This window comes from Balaenoptera acutorostrata, chromosome 20, assembly GCF_949987535.1.
Source record: "Balaenoptera acutorostrata chromosome 20, mBalAcu1.1, whole genome shotgun sequence".
Lineage (NCBI taxonomy): Eukaryota > Metazoa > Chordata > Mammalia > Artiodactyla > Balaenopteridae > Balaenoptera > Balaenoptera acutorostrata.
Genome location: NC_080083.1, coordinates 40,047,907 through 40,061,811, shown reverse-complemented (window position 1 = coordinate 40,061,811; position 13,905 = coordinate 40,047,907). Strand labels below are relative to the sequence as shown.

The following is a 13,905-nucleotide window of genomic DNA, read 5'->3' as shown; positions in this document are numbered from 1 at the left end:
GGAGATTGGGCTGAAGCCTCCTGTTGAACTGGCAAAGGTTCAACCTCCTCAGGTGGCTGTGAAGGCAGCGTGGGGGCCTCATGCTGGGTTGTAGAAAATTCTGCATTAGTAAGGGTCACTGAGGGCTGAGCTGAAGGCTTGTGCTGATTTGGAGAAGGTCCCACCTCTGGTGTGGGTTCTTTTGTTATGGTAAGCTCCACATCTGCAGGTTTGACAGCGACACTGGATAAGTTTGAATGCTCAGCATGACGGTGACTTGGAGGTGAAACCGTCATTTCATGATGCTCTGGAGGTTGAGCTGGCTGTTCCTGTTGAGTTGGAGAAGGTTCCACCTCCCCTCAAGAAGGCTCTGGAGGCTGAGCTGGTTGCTCCTGCAGGGCTGCAGAAGGTTCTGTCTCTGCTGGAGACAGAGCTGGGATCTCCTGCTGGGTTGGAGAAGATTCTGCCTCATTAGGGGGCTCTGGAGACTGAGCTGAGGCTTCCTCCTGGGTTGCAGAACTTTCAGCTTCTCCAAAAGACTCTGAAAGCTGAGCTGGGGTCTCCTGCTGGGTTGCTGGCTTCACCTCCTCTGGAGGCTCTGTAGGCTCAGAAGGCTGAGTCGGTTGTTCCTGTTCACTTGGAGAAGGCTCAGCTTCCACAAGAGGCTCTGGAGTCTGACCTGTAGTCTCCTGCTGGGTTGGAGAAGGTTCAACTTCCCCAGGAGGCTCAGAAGACGGAGCTGGTTGCTCCCGCTCACGTGAAGGCTCAACCTCTCCAGGAGGCTCTGGAGGCTTAGCTGAGGTCTCTTGTTGGGTTGGAGAAGATTCTGTCTCCTCGGGATGCTCAAGAGGTGGAGCCAGGGCCTCCTGCTGAGCTGTAGGAAATTCAGCTTCCGGAGTGGGCTCTGGAGTGATGGTAAGTTCCAAATCCAGAGGTTGAAGTGCAACACTGGGCAAGTTTGAATGAGCGTGACGCTGAACGCCAGGGAGAGATGCTACCTCATCACTCACTGGAATTTGAAGTACATACTCAGTAGGGAACCCTGGAGTCTGAGTTGGGGCCTCTTGATGGAGTAGAGAAGGTTCAACCTCCTCAGGGAGCTCTGGAGGCTGAGATGGGGCCCGCTGCTGGACTGGCGGAGGTTCAACCTCCTCAGGGCTCTCTGGAGGCTGAGATGGGGTCTCCTGCTGGACTGGAGAAGGTTCAACCTCTTTGGTGACCTGTGGAGTTATGGTCAGTGCCAGATCCAGAGGTTTAACAGTGACATTGTACAAGTTTGACTGCTGAGTTTCATTTACCCCATGATGTGCTACTGGTCGAACTACAACCTCCTTAAGTGTCTCCAAAGGCTGGGCTAGGGCCTCCTGAGGACTTGAAGTTTCTAGTTCCTCAGGGGCCTCTGAAGGCTGAGATGGAGCCTCCTGATGAAGTGGAGGTGGTTCTACCTCTTCAGTGGGCTCTGGATGCGGAGCCTGGGCCTCTGCCTGGGGTGAAAAAGATTCAACCTCCTCAGGGGTCTGTGGATGCTGAGCAGGGGCCTCTTGCTGGGGTAAAGATTCAGCCTCCTCAGTGAGCTCTAGAATGACCAGTTTGGGCCTCCTGCTGGGATGGAGAAATTTCAGCTTCCACAGGGGGCTCTGGAGGTTCATCTGGGCTCCCCAGAAAATCCGTAGGTAGGCTGTCCTCATGATAAAAGGCATCCATACTGGGATCTGAATAATCACCCTGCTAACTGTTGTTCTAGACCCTGAGGGTTTTTTTCAAATTGGCCTATAGTTCCAACAACAACTTTGGCAAGCCGTTGATGCTGAACTAGATCTTTCTTCAGGTTTGGGGGTGAAACAATAAACTTCACTGGTTTTGAGCTCTTACTACCTAGAGGTGGAACAAGTATTTCAAATGATTGGTGACCTTCGGCCTGATCTAGACCTATGTTTTTAGTCTTACGTTTGCGTCGAGAAGGCAGAACCAAGGCCTGATTCTGATTCCAATCCAGCACTGGAACTTCCTCTGGGAGCTTTTGATGTTGGGTTTGCTTGTTATTCAGATCCTGATGTGGAACAGCAAACTGATCTGGCCCTGTAGGCAGCTCCCCAACCGAATCCGTGTCCGCGTGTGGAACCTCAGTCTCAGTCAACTCCTGATGAGGCGGGGCCGACATCTGGACTGGAGACGAGGACGTCAAGTAATTAAAGCTCCCGGCTTCTGCCAGGGTGTAAGGGCATGGGGCAATTTGGGAGGGGGGTCTGAGGCGTGTGAAGACCAAGCCTCGGTCAGCCGCGGGGGGGTTGGGGGTCACCTGGACGGGGCCCAGGGCCCACTCCGGAGGCTGAAATGCCTGGACTAGAAGCCACAGTTGTTGCCACGTGAGGAAGAGCCGTGGCAACCAAAGGCGCAGCCGGGACATAACACGCGGCGGCTCCCAGGCGCAGTGACCCAGGCCACTGAGGAGCCGGAGCTACATCCTGCGTCCGAGCTGAACCTCTGTGCCAGCGCCGACGCCAGGGCTCACGTTAGCAACCGCGCGCCCCTCCCCCACCTAACGTCCCCCCCCCCCCCCGTTATTTATGACGTGTTTAGTTCCGCCACCACCATTATTAGGTTCGTGCGGAGATCCAATGCGCGCCACCAGAGTGGGCCTTTTTCCCACAGTCCCCAGGGCGCAAGCCATCCTTCCCCTTGCAAAGGCGACAATTACCTCCTGCCGGGCCCTCTTCCCAAGCCCTCCCTGCCCTCCCTGGCCCCAAACAATGAGGCGGGATTTGAGCTGGAGACCCGAGTGGCCCCAAACTCCAGCGGCCCAGGGGTGGCGGGGGGTTGGGAAGGATGCAGAGCTTCCCAAGGAAACCTCAAGACCTGGCATTCTGGGAAATTCAAAAGTGCTAGTCCAGTTCTGGCAATCTGAACACTTCCTCCTCAAACCTCAAGTCTGAGAGGCATTCTTCCTCCCTTTGGCCACACGGCTGACAAGAAAAGTAGCTGACCTGCAAAATGAGCACCAGTTAGGGTGGCGGGAAGGGAACACACCTTACAGTTATTCTAAAATGTTGCCATTTCCTCCAAACTCTCAGTATTCACGTCTCATTATTAATTCACCACTCTATTAAGAGGGCTTACCACTGAATCAGTGATGACTCCAGAACTTCTGTAGGAGGGCTTTGGGGCAGGTGAGCAATTCATTCTGGGAAAGAGAGTCTAAAACCAAGTGTATGGCCCTTTACATTAGCATGGGAAAACTTCCCCCATCCCACCTTGTCTCAACAGAGCCGTTAATCCTGAAAAAACTACAGTGTCGCTTTGCAGAGGTCTACCCTGTGTGCACACATGGAGAAGACACTTAGAATGTTAAAATCAGCATGGTAAGTAATTTTCTTGAAATACTGTAACTAGCATCCAGTTTACTTTCTTCACAGTCCTTTTCATCATGTATTTTAGTCCTTTTTAATTGTCTGGTACACCTTTAACACCTAAACTCCAAGAGAGAAGGAGTTTCATCTTATTTCCAGTGCCTAGCACACAATGGTTTCTAAATGGAACTGATTCCAAGATTGGCCTCATTTAGGAATGGATCTGTTGTTATAATCAGCTTTCCGAAATCTTTAGTATCCATAAGGAATCCTTTCCTCTCACATTTCACAGGAAGCTAGACTTCTTAAAGCCCAAACATGGAAATGTTTGAAGTTTCCTTGACTGATTTAAATTGAATTAAATTAATTATTTTGTACAGGAAAACTTTCAAAATTTTTACATTTTTCAGAACAAAACCACCTTTTCTTTCTCTACTTTCTTCCCTTCAAAACAAACTTTGCAACATTGGGGTGAGTTAAATAATCAGAAATCTAGCCCCAAATTAAGCTCTCAATGACATGAAACACATTTTTTGCTCCTTTTTTTTTTTTTTTTTTATACTTTTATTTATTTATTTTTTGGCTATGCTGGGTCTTCGTTTCTGTGCGAGGGCTTTCTCCAGTCGCGGCAAGCGGGGGCCACTCTTCATCGCGGTGCGCGGGCCTCTCACTATCGCGGTCTCTCTTGTTGCGGAGCACAGGCTCCAGACGCACAGGCTCAGTAATTGTGGCTCACGGGCCTAGTTGCTCCGCGGCATGTGGGATCCTCCCAGACCAGGGCTCGAACCCCTGTCCCCTGCATTGGCAGGCAGATTCTCAACCACTGCGCCACCCGGGAAGCCCTTTTGCTCCTTTTTAATAAAAATCCTATATGCAGTACATTAATGTTTTCTTTTAGAAATTACGTTGACAACTTAATCCCTAATTCGAGGCATCCATATAATTGATTTACAGAAAGGTTCTTCCGCAAAATATTTAACACCAGATATATATGAGATGCTGAGATCTGGGTAATATACCTTACTTGAAAGGCATGAATAGTTTTTAAACACTGTAGCATAATCACACTTAAGGCCATAGTTACTTTGTTCCCAAATCCCTGCAATTCTATTTGAGGGGAGTTCTAAAAGGCCTGTGTCTTCTCCTGTGTCCACAACTGTAGACGTACACTGATGGCCCTCAATCCTGCTCTCCAAACTTCAAATAAGGGGCCAGAGACAAAGCTCGGGACTTGGAGAAGTCCTAGAATTTCCCTGCCTCAAAAGCAGTTTCAGAGTTTCACATTTTCCGAAGGTTGACAGAGCTGAGTAGACATGCCAAAGTCTTCCAAATCCTGCTGGTTGTTTTGAATTATGGCTACACTGGCTGTGTATCCCCTTGAGTTTTTATCTCCACATACTTGAATTAAATCCTGTTGTTCCTCTTCGGTTCTAGCATCTGTGACCTCTTCACAGGGTCTATATGCCACAGGTATTTTACCACTTTCTGAAATAAAGTTAACAAGGATCAATTCAGAAGTTGTCTTGTTCTAAAACTTCCTGTATACAATGGTAGCACCCAATACTTAGACATTCTTTTGATTTCTAAAAGCAGAAAATAAGAGCATTTTCCTAGAAGTGCCCTCATCTGACACTTCAGTTTTTATCATAATTATTTGTGAAAAAATATATAAGAAGTGTCAACTTTGGTTCAAAAACCTTTATGATCTTAGAAATAAGAACTAAGGAATAATGACATAGGAATTAAAAGCTGTGGAAACAAAAATGTTCAATCACAATACAATTAAATAGGAAGGCATTAGGTGGGGGTCAAAATGAATTCAAACCTGGGATAGGTACCACTGGACTACAATAGATACTTCATATTAGAAGCAAGGCAAGTGCCTACTCCTTGGGACCAAAATTCTACCAGATACAATGAACAAAGCTTTGGAGACAGAGACAGAGAGAGAGGGCATTTGAACACTCCACTGGCAGAAACTGGCCCATGTACCTTTTGGACAATACAGCTTTCCTCAAGGCAAGCTAGAGCCACCAGGCTTTTTGGTCTAAGGAGTTTTGAGTACATATAAGCAATACCTTTGCATATTAGGGACAAACAACCCAGACATTTAGTTTGGTTCTTAGAGGTTGTTACCCAGAGTTGACAGCTGATGGAGATTCTGCCTGATGACCAGGGAAGTCAAACTTCACTGGAAGGACTGCTCAGGCTGGAAGGCCAAGACCAATCCAGGGTCAACTCTTACAAGCAAATAAGGTCTCTGACAACTTAGCTAGGATTTCTCAGTCTCTAAGCCTGCAGGGCTGTGAAGCAGGGGAGCAATTCTGTTCCGGGAATCTACTAATCATAAAGTCTCCTTTGGGCACAGCCTGTCACATTCTCACCGCTGTATAACTAACTCGATAGGGAACACAGTCAATGCTATTCAGTAGCATGACCACTTTCAAGGCTCACAAAAACGTAGCCGATTATTATATAAGAATCATATTCACCCAATATATCAGAAATGAAAACTGAAATTAAATGGATTCCAAAAACATAATCTAATAAACTCTTCAACAAGAAAACAACAATGATAATAATAATAGTCAATATATTTTGTCTCCTTACTATGTTTCAGGCATAGTTCTAAGCTTTTGACATTCATCATCTCATTTACTCTTACAATATCCCCCATTAGGTGATAAGCTGAATTACTAACCCTATTTGCAGATAAAGAAATTGCAGCTTAGAGACATTAAATACCTTCAAATGTCTCCGGCTAGGAAAATCTAAAATTGCAACAACAACAACAACAACAAATTCTAAGAGACAAAGTTAGGACTCAAACACAGGTGTCCAAGGCTTATAATCACTACACTATTCTGTATGATAAGCAAGCAATTGAGGAAGAACTGGATCAAACACTTTCTGTATGAACTGAGGCAAGTCATTCTACATCTAAACACCGGGGACAATAACAGTTGCTGTCGTTTTTCTCATAAATGCCACAAAGAACAAATTTAAGACTGCTGCTGTGAAAGCATCTGGTGAATGAAAGAATACGTAATGTTTTAGATAACCATTATTTTCATCCAATCAACTTTTCAAATAAGTTTATTTGCTCACTGAAACTGAATCACTTCAAGGACAATCAAAAAGGTCTTACCTAAAACCAGAATCAGCAGTTTCCGGAATGCATCTGTCATAGCCTTCTGAATAGCAAGCTTCTGGGTTACCTTCCTTTTCATAAGGAATGATAATGACCCTAAATCCAACCAAAACAGATGAATTTAAAATGCCTATCTGAATAACTGATTTCTAGGTTATGTTTAAAACTAAACATGCCTCTGTCATTCTTAGATCATTATCTTGGTGATTAAGGGCAGGCACAACACTGGGGTACAGCTGAATGTCTCTGTTGTAGGTGTACCCTGGCATGGCACACTTTTACTGCTCAGATCTGTTCTGGAAGTTCCTAAAATACTCGATGGGAAATGCAAACCAAGAACGCGGCACAAATCTCATGTTACTCACAGATTTCAAATGGACAAGCTGAGGCTACACTGCTACAGACCCTGCTCTCCTGTGCGTAAAGGGCTGGATTCATACAGTGAGATAGACTTGGTGGTAGTGCAGATGATCTGGCCTCTCCTCAACCATCACCCACTCAGGTGGATGGTAGAGCCTCCTCCACTCCATTCGCGAACAGCCCTGCCTCTGACTTAAAACCCTAAGCCCAAGTGCCATGGATTCTAGGAAAAAACTCAAGTACCAGTGGGAATCCCCTTTCTAGGGATCTACATTTACTTTTTCCGCTCAGGCCCTTCTGTAGGAGGCAAAGGACTGAACATTTACACAAGAGTTTATTTCAATCTTTAGACAATGATTGGGCGGGCTGGCAGTGGCGGGCTGCACAGGCTCCCGGGAGGGGAGGTGTGGAGAGTGACCTGTGCTTGCACACAGGCTTCTTGGTGGCTGCAGCGGCAGCCTTAGCGTCCCATGCCCGTCTCTGGGGTCCGCGCTGATAGCCGCAGCTCGCGCCCATCTGTGGAGCTCCTTAAAGCGGCGCTCCTAATCCTCTCTCCTCACGCACCAGGAAACAAAGAGGCAAGAAAAAGTCTTTTGCCTGTTCGGCAGCTCCAGACCTTTTCCCGGACTCCCTCCCGGCTAGCCGTGGTGCACTAACCCCTTCAGGCTGTGTTCACGCCGCCAACCCCAGTCCTCTCCCTGCGATCCGACCTCCGAAGCCGGAGCCTCAGCTCCCAGCCCCGCCCACCCCGGCGGGTGAGCAGACAAGCCTCTCGGGCTGGTGAGTGCTGGTCGGCGCCGATCCTCTGTGCAGGAATCTCTCCGCTTTGCCCTCCGCACCCCTGTGGCTACGCTCTCCTCCGTGGCTCCGAAGCTTCCCCCCTCCGCCACCCACAGTCTCCGCCTGCGAAGGGGCTTCCCAGTGTGTGGAAACCTTTCCTCCTTCACAGCTCCCTCCCACTGATGCAGCTCCCGTCCCTATTCTTTCGTCTCTGTTATTTCTTTTTTCTTTTGCCCTACCCAGGTACGTGGGGAGTATCTTGCCTTTTGGGAGGTCTGAGGTCTTCTGCCAGCGTGGGTGTTCTATAGGAGCAGTTCCACGTGTAGATATATTTCTGATGTATCTGTGGGGAGGAAGGTGATCTCCGCATCCTACTCTTCTGCCACCGTTTCCTCTCACATATTTCCAGTCTTAACTCTCTAAATAACTTACATATTACTGTGGATTTTTTACATCACTAGTTCTTTCTTAAATGTCTATTTCCATTTTGAACAGGGTGTAGTATAGAAATATAGTCATAAAAATTCAAATAATACAAATAAAGTCAAAGCATTGTTAATTCTTTATTGATGTGTTTGTGCATCTTCCTCCGTCACTAGTTTATGAGCTCCTTAAGTGCTTGAAGGAACCGTATACTATTCTTTCCTTGTTACCAGAAACAAGCATAGATCTTGGCATATAATAGAGGAGTGATGGTCTGTTGACTGAGTGAATGAATGAGTACGTAAGAAAATGAAATTACTTTCTCCAACTGAAGCTGCCTGCTGGGAAGGAGAAATGAAGACTAATTTTTAAATGCTGAGTGTTGCAACATTTAAAACACGGAGGCTAGGCCCTGTACGGTGAGTCATAATGGAGCTGTCCTGGACAATTAGGAAGCTTCAGAAGGGCTCTGAGCCCCTGGGTAGTAGAGACAGTTGACATCTGGGATAACCTGGCCACAGTTCTTGCTGGCAAACATTTCCCTTCGTGCTACTGAGAAAAACTCAAATACATTAGGCCTTTCCTTCATTTTATTTGAAGATGTTATTCTCTTGTCTGTATTTATAAAAAATACAGGGGGAAAAAGATAAGAAGTATGTATACCTGCTAATGAATAAAAGAAGACCTAATTGGAACTTCCCTGCTGGTGCAGTGGTTAAGACTCTGTGCTCCCAATGCAGGGGGCCCGGGTTCGATCCCTGGTCAGGGAACTAGGTCTCACGTGCATGCTGCAACTAAGAGTTCGCACGCCACAGTTAAGGAGCCTGCGAGCCACAACTAAAGGAGCCTGCCTGCTGCAACTGGGGAGCCCATGTGCCGCAACTGGGGAGCCCTTGAGCCGTAACTAAGGAGCCCGCCTGCTGTAACTAAGACCCGGTGCAACCAATTAGATAAATAAATAAAATTTAAAAAGAACGCATAATTAAAGTAGGTAACAATTTCGGGGGTGTGGGTAGTAAACTAAGGCTCTGCATTAAATAAAGAAATCTAATACGAATGCCCTTTCCTCTCAACTCTATAGTGACTTGTAGAACATTTTCTTCATTACTCTATCAGTGACGGGCTTTATGCTGTGAAAATCTCAAGAACCTAAGCTTATGGAATGGTCTTAATGTCCAATATAAGAAAAGAACTCATTACTCACAACTGATACCAAGTAACTGTCTCATAATCTTTCCAGGACCATCCGTAATATCTGAGTGGTTATGTGAAATGGTCGCAGGGTCCGCAAATTAAAGAATGTCTGACATGAAATCATTTCAATCCCAGGGAGTACAGCCAGGATTGAAGAGGGTGTTACACAGGGTACAGAAGTGGGAGGTAGTGCACCTGGAGTCACATCTGAGGAGAGTTCTCAGATTCAATAAAGGTGAAATCAGTGAGTAAAGAAATATGGGTGAGAACAGGCAGCAAGGTCAGTAGGAAGTAGCCAGAGCAAGAAGCCAATCAGAGAAGACACACAATTATACAGTGAAAGGTCTGGGAAATCGAAGCCTCACTCACTTAGTCAGAGGAAATGAAAAGGTCCTTGAAAAAGGAATGGTGGCTGAATGGAGGCACATAATGAAATGTTAATTCTGGGGAAGTAAAATTGGATGGCATGTTAATATGGAATAAGGTTTCTACAGTGCATTAAAGAATATTTTAACCATTTTCTGGAATCTGAAGGGAGTTCTGAATAGGCAGTTTCAGAGTGATGATGATGACGAAGCCTCCTTTATGTTACATCTGACAAAAGTTTGTCAAGCTCGGGACTTCCCTGGTGGCACAGTGGTTAAGAGTCCACCTGCCACTGCAGGGGACACGGGTTCGATACCTGATCCGGGAAGATCCCACATGCTGCAGAGCAACTAAGCCCGTGTGCCACAACTACTGAGCCTGTGCTCTAGAGCCCGTGAGCCACAACTACTGAAGCCCGCGTGCCTAGAACCCGTGCTCCGCAACAAGAGAAGCCATCGCGATGAGAAGCCCACGCACCGCAACGAACAGCAATCCCCGCTCGCCGCAACTAGACAAAGCCAGCGCGCAGCAACAAGACCCAACGCAGCCAAAATTAAATAAATTAATTAATTTAAAAAACAATTTGTCAACCTCACAGATTTAAAATCCACATAAAAGTAAATATAAGGAAGACTCTTGTGAAGATTTCTTAAATTAAGGGGCAGCATAAAATGACATGGTGTTTAACATCAGTTAAGTTTGGGTTTGGCCTCTAGTTTCCACATTTACTGTCATGAACCTTAAGTAAGTCACTTAACCATCCTGAGTTCGAGTTCTTCATCTAAAAAAAAGAAAGAAAGAACTGGGGAACTGGGGGATCAGTGGAGCAATGCATCTGAGAGCATTCTGTACACCACAGTGCTGTACAAACACTGGCCTTTTTTTTTTTTTTTCTCCCCCCTGGGATCTTAGCTCCCGGGCCAGGGATTGAACCCGGGCCCTCAGCAGTGAAAGTGCAGAGTCCTAACCACTGGACCGCCAGGGAATTCCCGATGGCTTATTAGTTTTAAATTCAGCACTTCATCCCAGTAGAGCGAGGAATTCCACATTTGGACCCACCTTCACTGGAGATGTCTGAAAAAGCTGCTTCTGGTCGCATGCCTTTTGGGCTCTGTGGGCATCCCTTGCTGAATAAACTTTGATGATGGCATAGAACCCAGGACCGGCCACTGCTGCATTTGGGAAGACTCGGACCGAATACTGAAGGCCAAACTGGGAGAAGACTGTGAACAGAGAATGCTGTAGGGTGGTCCCGTGCTGAGAAAGTGCAGGAAATTTCACGCCCAGGAAGCCAAACCGCCCGTTCCCTTCTATTCCCCCAGCCCTTCGCCGCAGGCAAATGTGGTGAGCCTGCAACTCCAAACACTTCTCATATCAGTTACAGGTTTCCCTCTGAAATCCTAAGCTTCGAGAAGCATGAGGAGGCAATGCCGTCTGCTGGGAACTAGCTCTCAAAAATCTGTGGGGGCGAGCTGACTGCTCAGGTCGGCTCTAGAACTAAGATTTCTCTCAGCGCAGCCCACAGGCAGATGAGGTGCTGAAGCAGTACCCCGGGGCGCCCAGTTCCTGGGGCGCGGGGTGGCTTCCTCCACCCATCCTTCCGCCCCGGCTCGGCTCACTTGCAAGGCCTCGGCCGTGGGTCCAGAGCTCAGCTCCCACACCAGCAAGGTTTTGTCACCCACGATGGGAACCACAAAAGGTACCAAAGACACCATCTTACCGTTACCGTGAGTGCGCGGCTCGGGGCGCTAACGGACTGCGCCTGCGCACGCGCGCACGCGCCCTCCTTATTTACCAAGGGAAGCCTGAGGGGCGGAGCCAGCTTGGTGGGAGTGGGATGAGGGCGGTGCTCGGGCCTCTCCCTCGCCCCTCCCACTCCGGGCTTGTCTCTGCCTCTTGTTCCCCTTCTGCAACCCCGGCGCACAGAAGTCCTGGAGTTTAGCGCTTCTATTCAAATGTATTTTTAGCGTAGAGTCCAAAGTGTGAGTTTATAGGACCGAAAGGTGCAGACATCTTTAAAGCAGCTGGCTTCATCTTCAAACTCCCAGAGAGGACTAGAATACTAAATAGTTAGCGCTAACTCTCCACTGAACTTTAAAAATTTAGATTTCCCGCCGCTGTGTGAGAAATGACCACCAAAGATGCAATCCTTCGACTTGAGTGTTTTCATGAGTCTTAAATATGCAAATCAAGGTAGAACTCAGTAAAGCCATCAACAGTCTAGTATGAAACTCTTAAAAAGCTGGTTTCTAGCCCATTTTCCTAAAGTATCCCCAAATCACCGAGCACATTTCTCCATCCCCACCACGACTTTCTCCACCTCAATATATCAGATCCTTAGCCCCACCCATTACCTATGTCTGAGCTCTTTTACTTCAAAAATTGTTGACTTTGGAGGAATTACTTGGATCTTGATACTGTTTCAAACCAATAACTATAGATTTATTATCCATATCATTATCCATTGCATTCATTGTATGTATCCATTTATTCAGTGTAGCCATTATCTGTGTTTGGAGAAGATCCATAATCTTCTCCAGAGCGATTAGGAACACCTCATGAACAATATTTACAGATTTATCATCCTTTTTCTAGTACCTAGCACACTCATACTCCATTAGGTACTCAAATATACTTGGGATTAATCCGTTGCGGAGCACGGGCTCTAGGCAAGCGGGCTTCAGTAGTTGCAGCACGAGGGCTCAGTAGCTGTGGCTCGCAGACTCTAGAGCACAGGCTCAGTAGTTGTGGCACACAGCCTTAGTTGCTCCGCGGCATGTGGGATCTTCCTGGACCAGGGCTCGAACCCATGTCCCCTGCATGGGCAGGCGGATTCTTAACTACTGCGCCACCAGGGAAGTCTGGAAGGCGGATTCTTTACCACTGGACCATCAGGGAAGTCCCAGGATCAGCCTTTTAAAGAAGCATCCCAGAGATGTTTGAGTGTAGAGGTCCACAGACCATATTTTGAGAAATGGTATTTCCCTATGGACACCTTTCCTGACAGCTCTTTTGAATGGCAGCTATGTTCTCTCCGATGCTGCACTGCCTGCAGTCTACCCAGCTTTCATTCCAGTGAGAACATTCCAGAGACCAACTAAGGATCAACTCCAGGTGTTTCTCCAGTCACCTCTGGGGCTGACTGCATGTCACCAGCAACCAGTACCTCACCTGCTGCCCAACTACAGTGACACCTTCCAGATTTGTGACTCAGCTAGCTCTCCACCATGTTATTCTATGTGGACACCACCCCCCTTTTACAAAGCCTTGGACACCCATAAGCCTACAAAAAAAAAAAAAAAACAGGAGTAGGGCTCCAGGACTTCTCCAAGTACTGGTGGTGCCTCCTCACCATACCTGTATACGGACGCATGTCGGATAGTGTTGGTTGGCTCTTGACACCCATTTCTACCCCGTTCTCTGCACGTGCTAGAGGCCTGGGAACCATATTTCACAGATCCCCTCGACAGCAGGGTTCTGCCAATAAAATGTACTTGTGTGAAATTTGGAAGGTGGAAAGCAGATGGAAATCATTTTTTCCTCCTCTGCAGCACACTCCATATTCCCCATCTAGTCACCACCCTTGGGGCTTTGGGGCTGCAATGACCTCATCAGTGGTTTCCCAAAGTTTCCTGACTTCTGAGTGGCAGCAGCAGTTTTGAGTCTATGGAAAGCAGCTGTGGTAAAGTAACCTGAAGGCTAGTGCTGCAATGCCCCCCATCCCCAACTTTCACCACCATTAGCCCCCTCAATGATAAGCACCAACTGTTTGGATATAATCTTTCTCTCTTTCTGGCTTTTTTTTTTTTTTTTTTTGGCTTGAAATATCTAGAGCGCTTTCTATTTTCTTGTCTATGGTAGTTTTAAAATATGTCCGCAAATTCTTTGACTCTTCTTTCTTCAAAAGGTGGAGTCTAAATCCCCTCCCCTTGAATGTGAGCTGGAACGAGTGACTGACTTCTAACCATGCTATGTGGCAGAAGTGGTGCTATGTGCCTTCTGAGGCCAGGCCATAAGAGGAATAACCTCTGTCTCTCTCTTGGGCAGCTCCCTCTGGAGGAAGCCAGCCATCATGTAGTGAGGACATTCAATCAAGTAGCAGGTGGACAGGCCCATGCAGGGAGGAAATGAGGCCTCCCACTAACAACCAGCACCACCCTGGCAGCCAGGTAAGGGAGTGAACCATCTTGGAAGTGGACCCTGCAGCCTCAGTCCAGCCATCAGATGACTGCAGCCCTGGCCGATATCTTGAGGAACTCGTGAGAGACCCAGAGCCAGAACTGCCCAAGCTATTCCCCTAAAGGC

The 13,905-nt window shown here is 47.3% G+C and overlaps 3 protein-coding genes across 4 annotated transcripts in view; all 3 read right to left on the bottom strand.

Annotated features, from left to right (window-relative positions):
• Window positions 1-338: 338 nt before the first annotated feature.
• Window positions 339-2,478, bottom strand: LOC130705826 (leucine-rich repeat-containing protein 37A-like). The gene has a single exon (XM_057535172.1). The coding sequence runs from the start codon at window positions 1,677-1,679 to the stop codon at window positions 339-341; it is 1,341 nt and encodes a 446-aa protein (XP_057391155.1). The 5' UTR covers window positions 1,680-2,478.
• Window positions 2,064-13,905, bottom strand: part of LOC130705825 (RAD52 motif-containing protein 1-like) — a 51,102-nt gene continuing 39,260 nt past the window's right edge. Inside the window, exons 7-8 of the mRNA XM_057535171.1 lie at window positions 4,726-4,811; window positions 2,064-2,145 (exon numbers count right to left, since the gene is read on the bottom strand). Of these exons, the coding sequence (XP_057391154.1) occupies window positions 2,113-2,145; window positions 4,726-4,811 (119 nt within the window). The 3' untranslated portion in view covers window positions 2,064-2,112. The remainder of the gene's footprint in view (window positions 2,146-4,725; window positions 4,812-13,905) is intronic.
• On the bottom strand, window positions 6,664-11,365 carry LOC130705965 (RAD52 motif-containing protein 1-like). Of its 2 annotated transcripts, XM_057536595.1 has the most exons (3): window positions 11,220-11,365; window positions 10,660-10,839; window positions 6,664-7,960 (listed from the first exon to the last, which is right to left on the bottom strand). In XM_057536595.1, the coding sequence occupies exons 1-3, from the start codon at window positions 11,313-11,315 to the stop codon at window positions 7,853-7,855; spliced, it is 384 nt and encodes a 127-aa protein (XP_057392578.1). In that variant the 5' UTR covers window positions 11,316-11,365; the 3' UTR covers window positions 6,664-7,852. The 2 variants fall into 2 exon arrangements, 1 of the variants encoding a protein (XP_057392578.1); XR_009006385.1 differs by lacking the exon at window positions 6,664-7,960 and having other exon boundaries at window positions 10,491-10,823.

Bases quoted from the DNA above. Each gene is read 5' to 3' on its own strand.
- LOC130705965 (XM_057536595.1), bottom strand. From the start codon at position 11,315: ATGGTGTCTTTGGTACCTTTTGTGGTTCCCATCGTGGGTGACAAAACC. The intron at 10,840-11,219 runs GTGAGCCGAGCC...ACCACCCTACAG, and splicing joins CCACGGCCGAGGCCTTGCAA to CATTCTCTGTTCACAGTCTT. The intron at 7,961-10,659 runs GTGGGTCCAAAT...TCCTCCCCACAG, and splicing joins TTCAGACATCTCCAGTGAAG to ATACATCAGAAATATATCTA.
- LOC130705826 (XM_057535172.1), bottom strand. From the start codon at position 1,679: ATGCCTTTTATCATGAGGACAGCCTACCTACGGATTTTCTGGGGAGCC.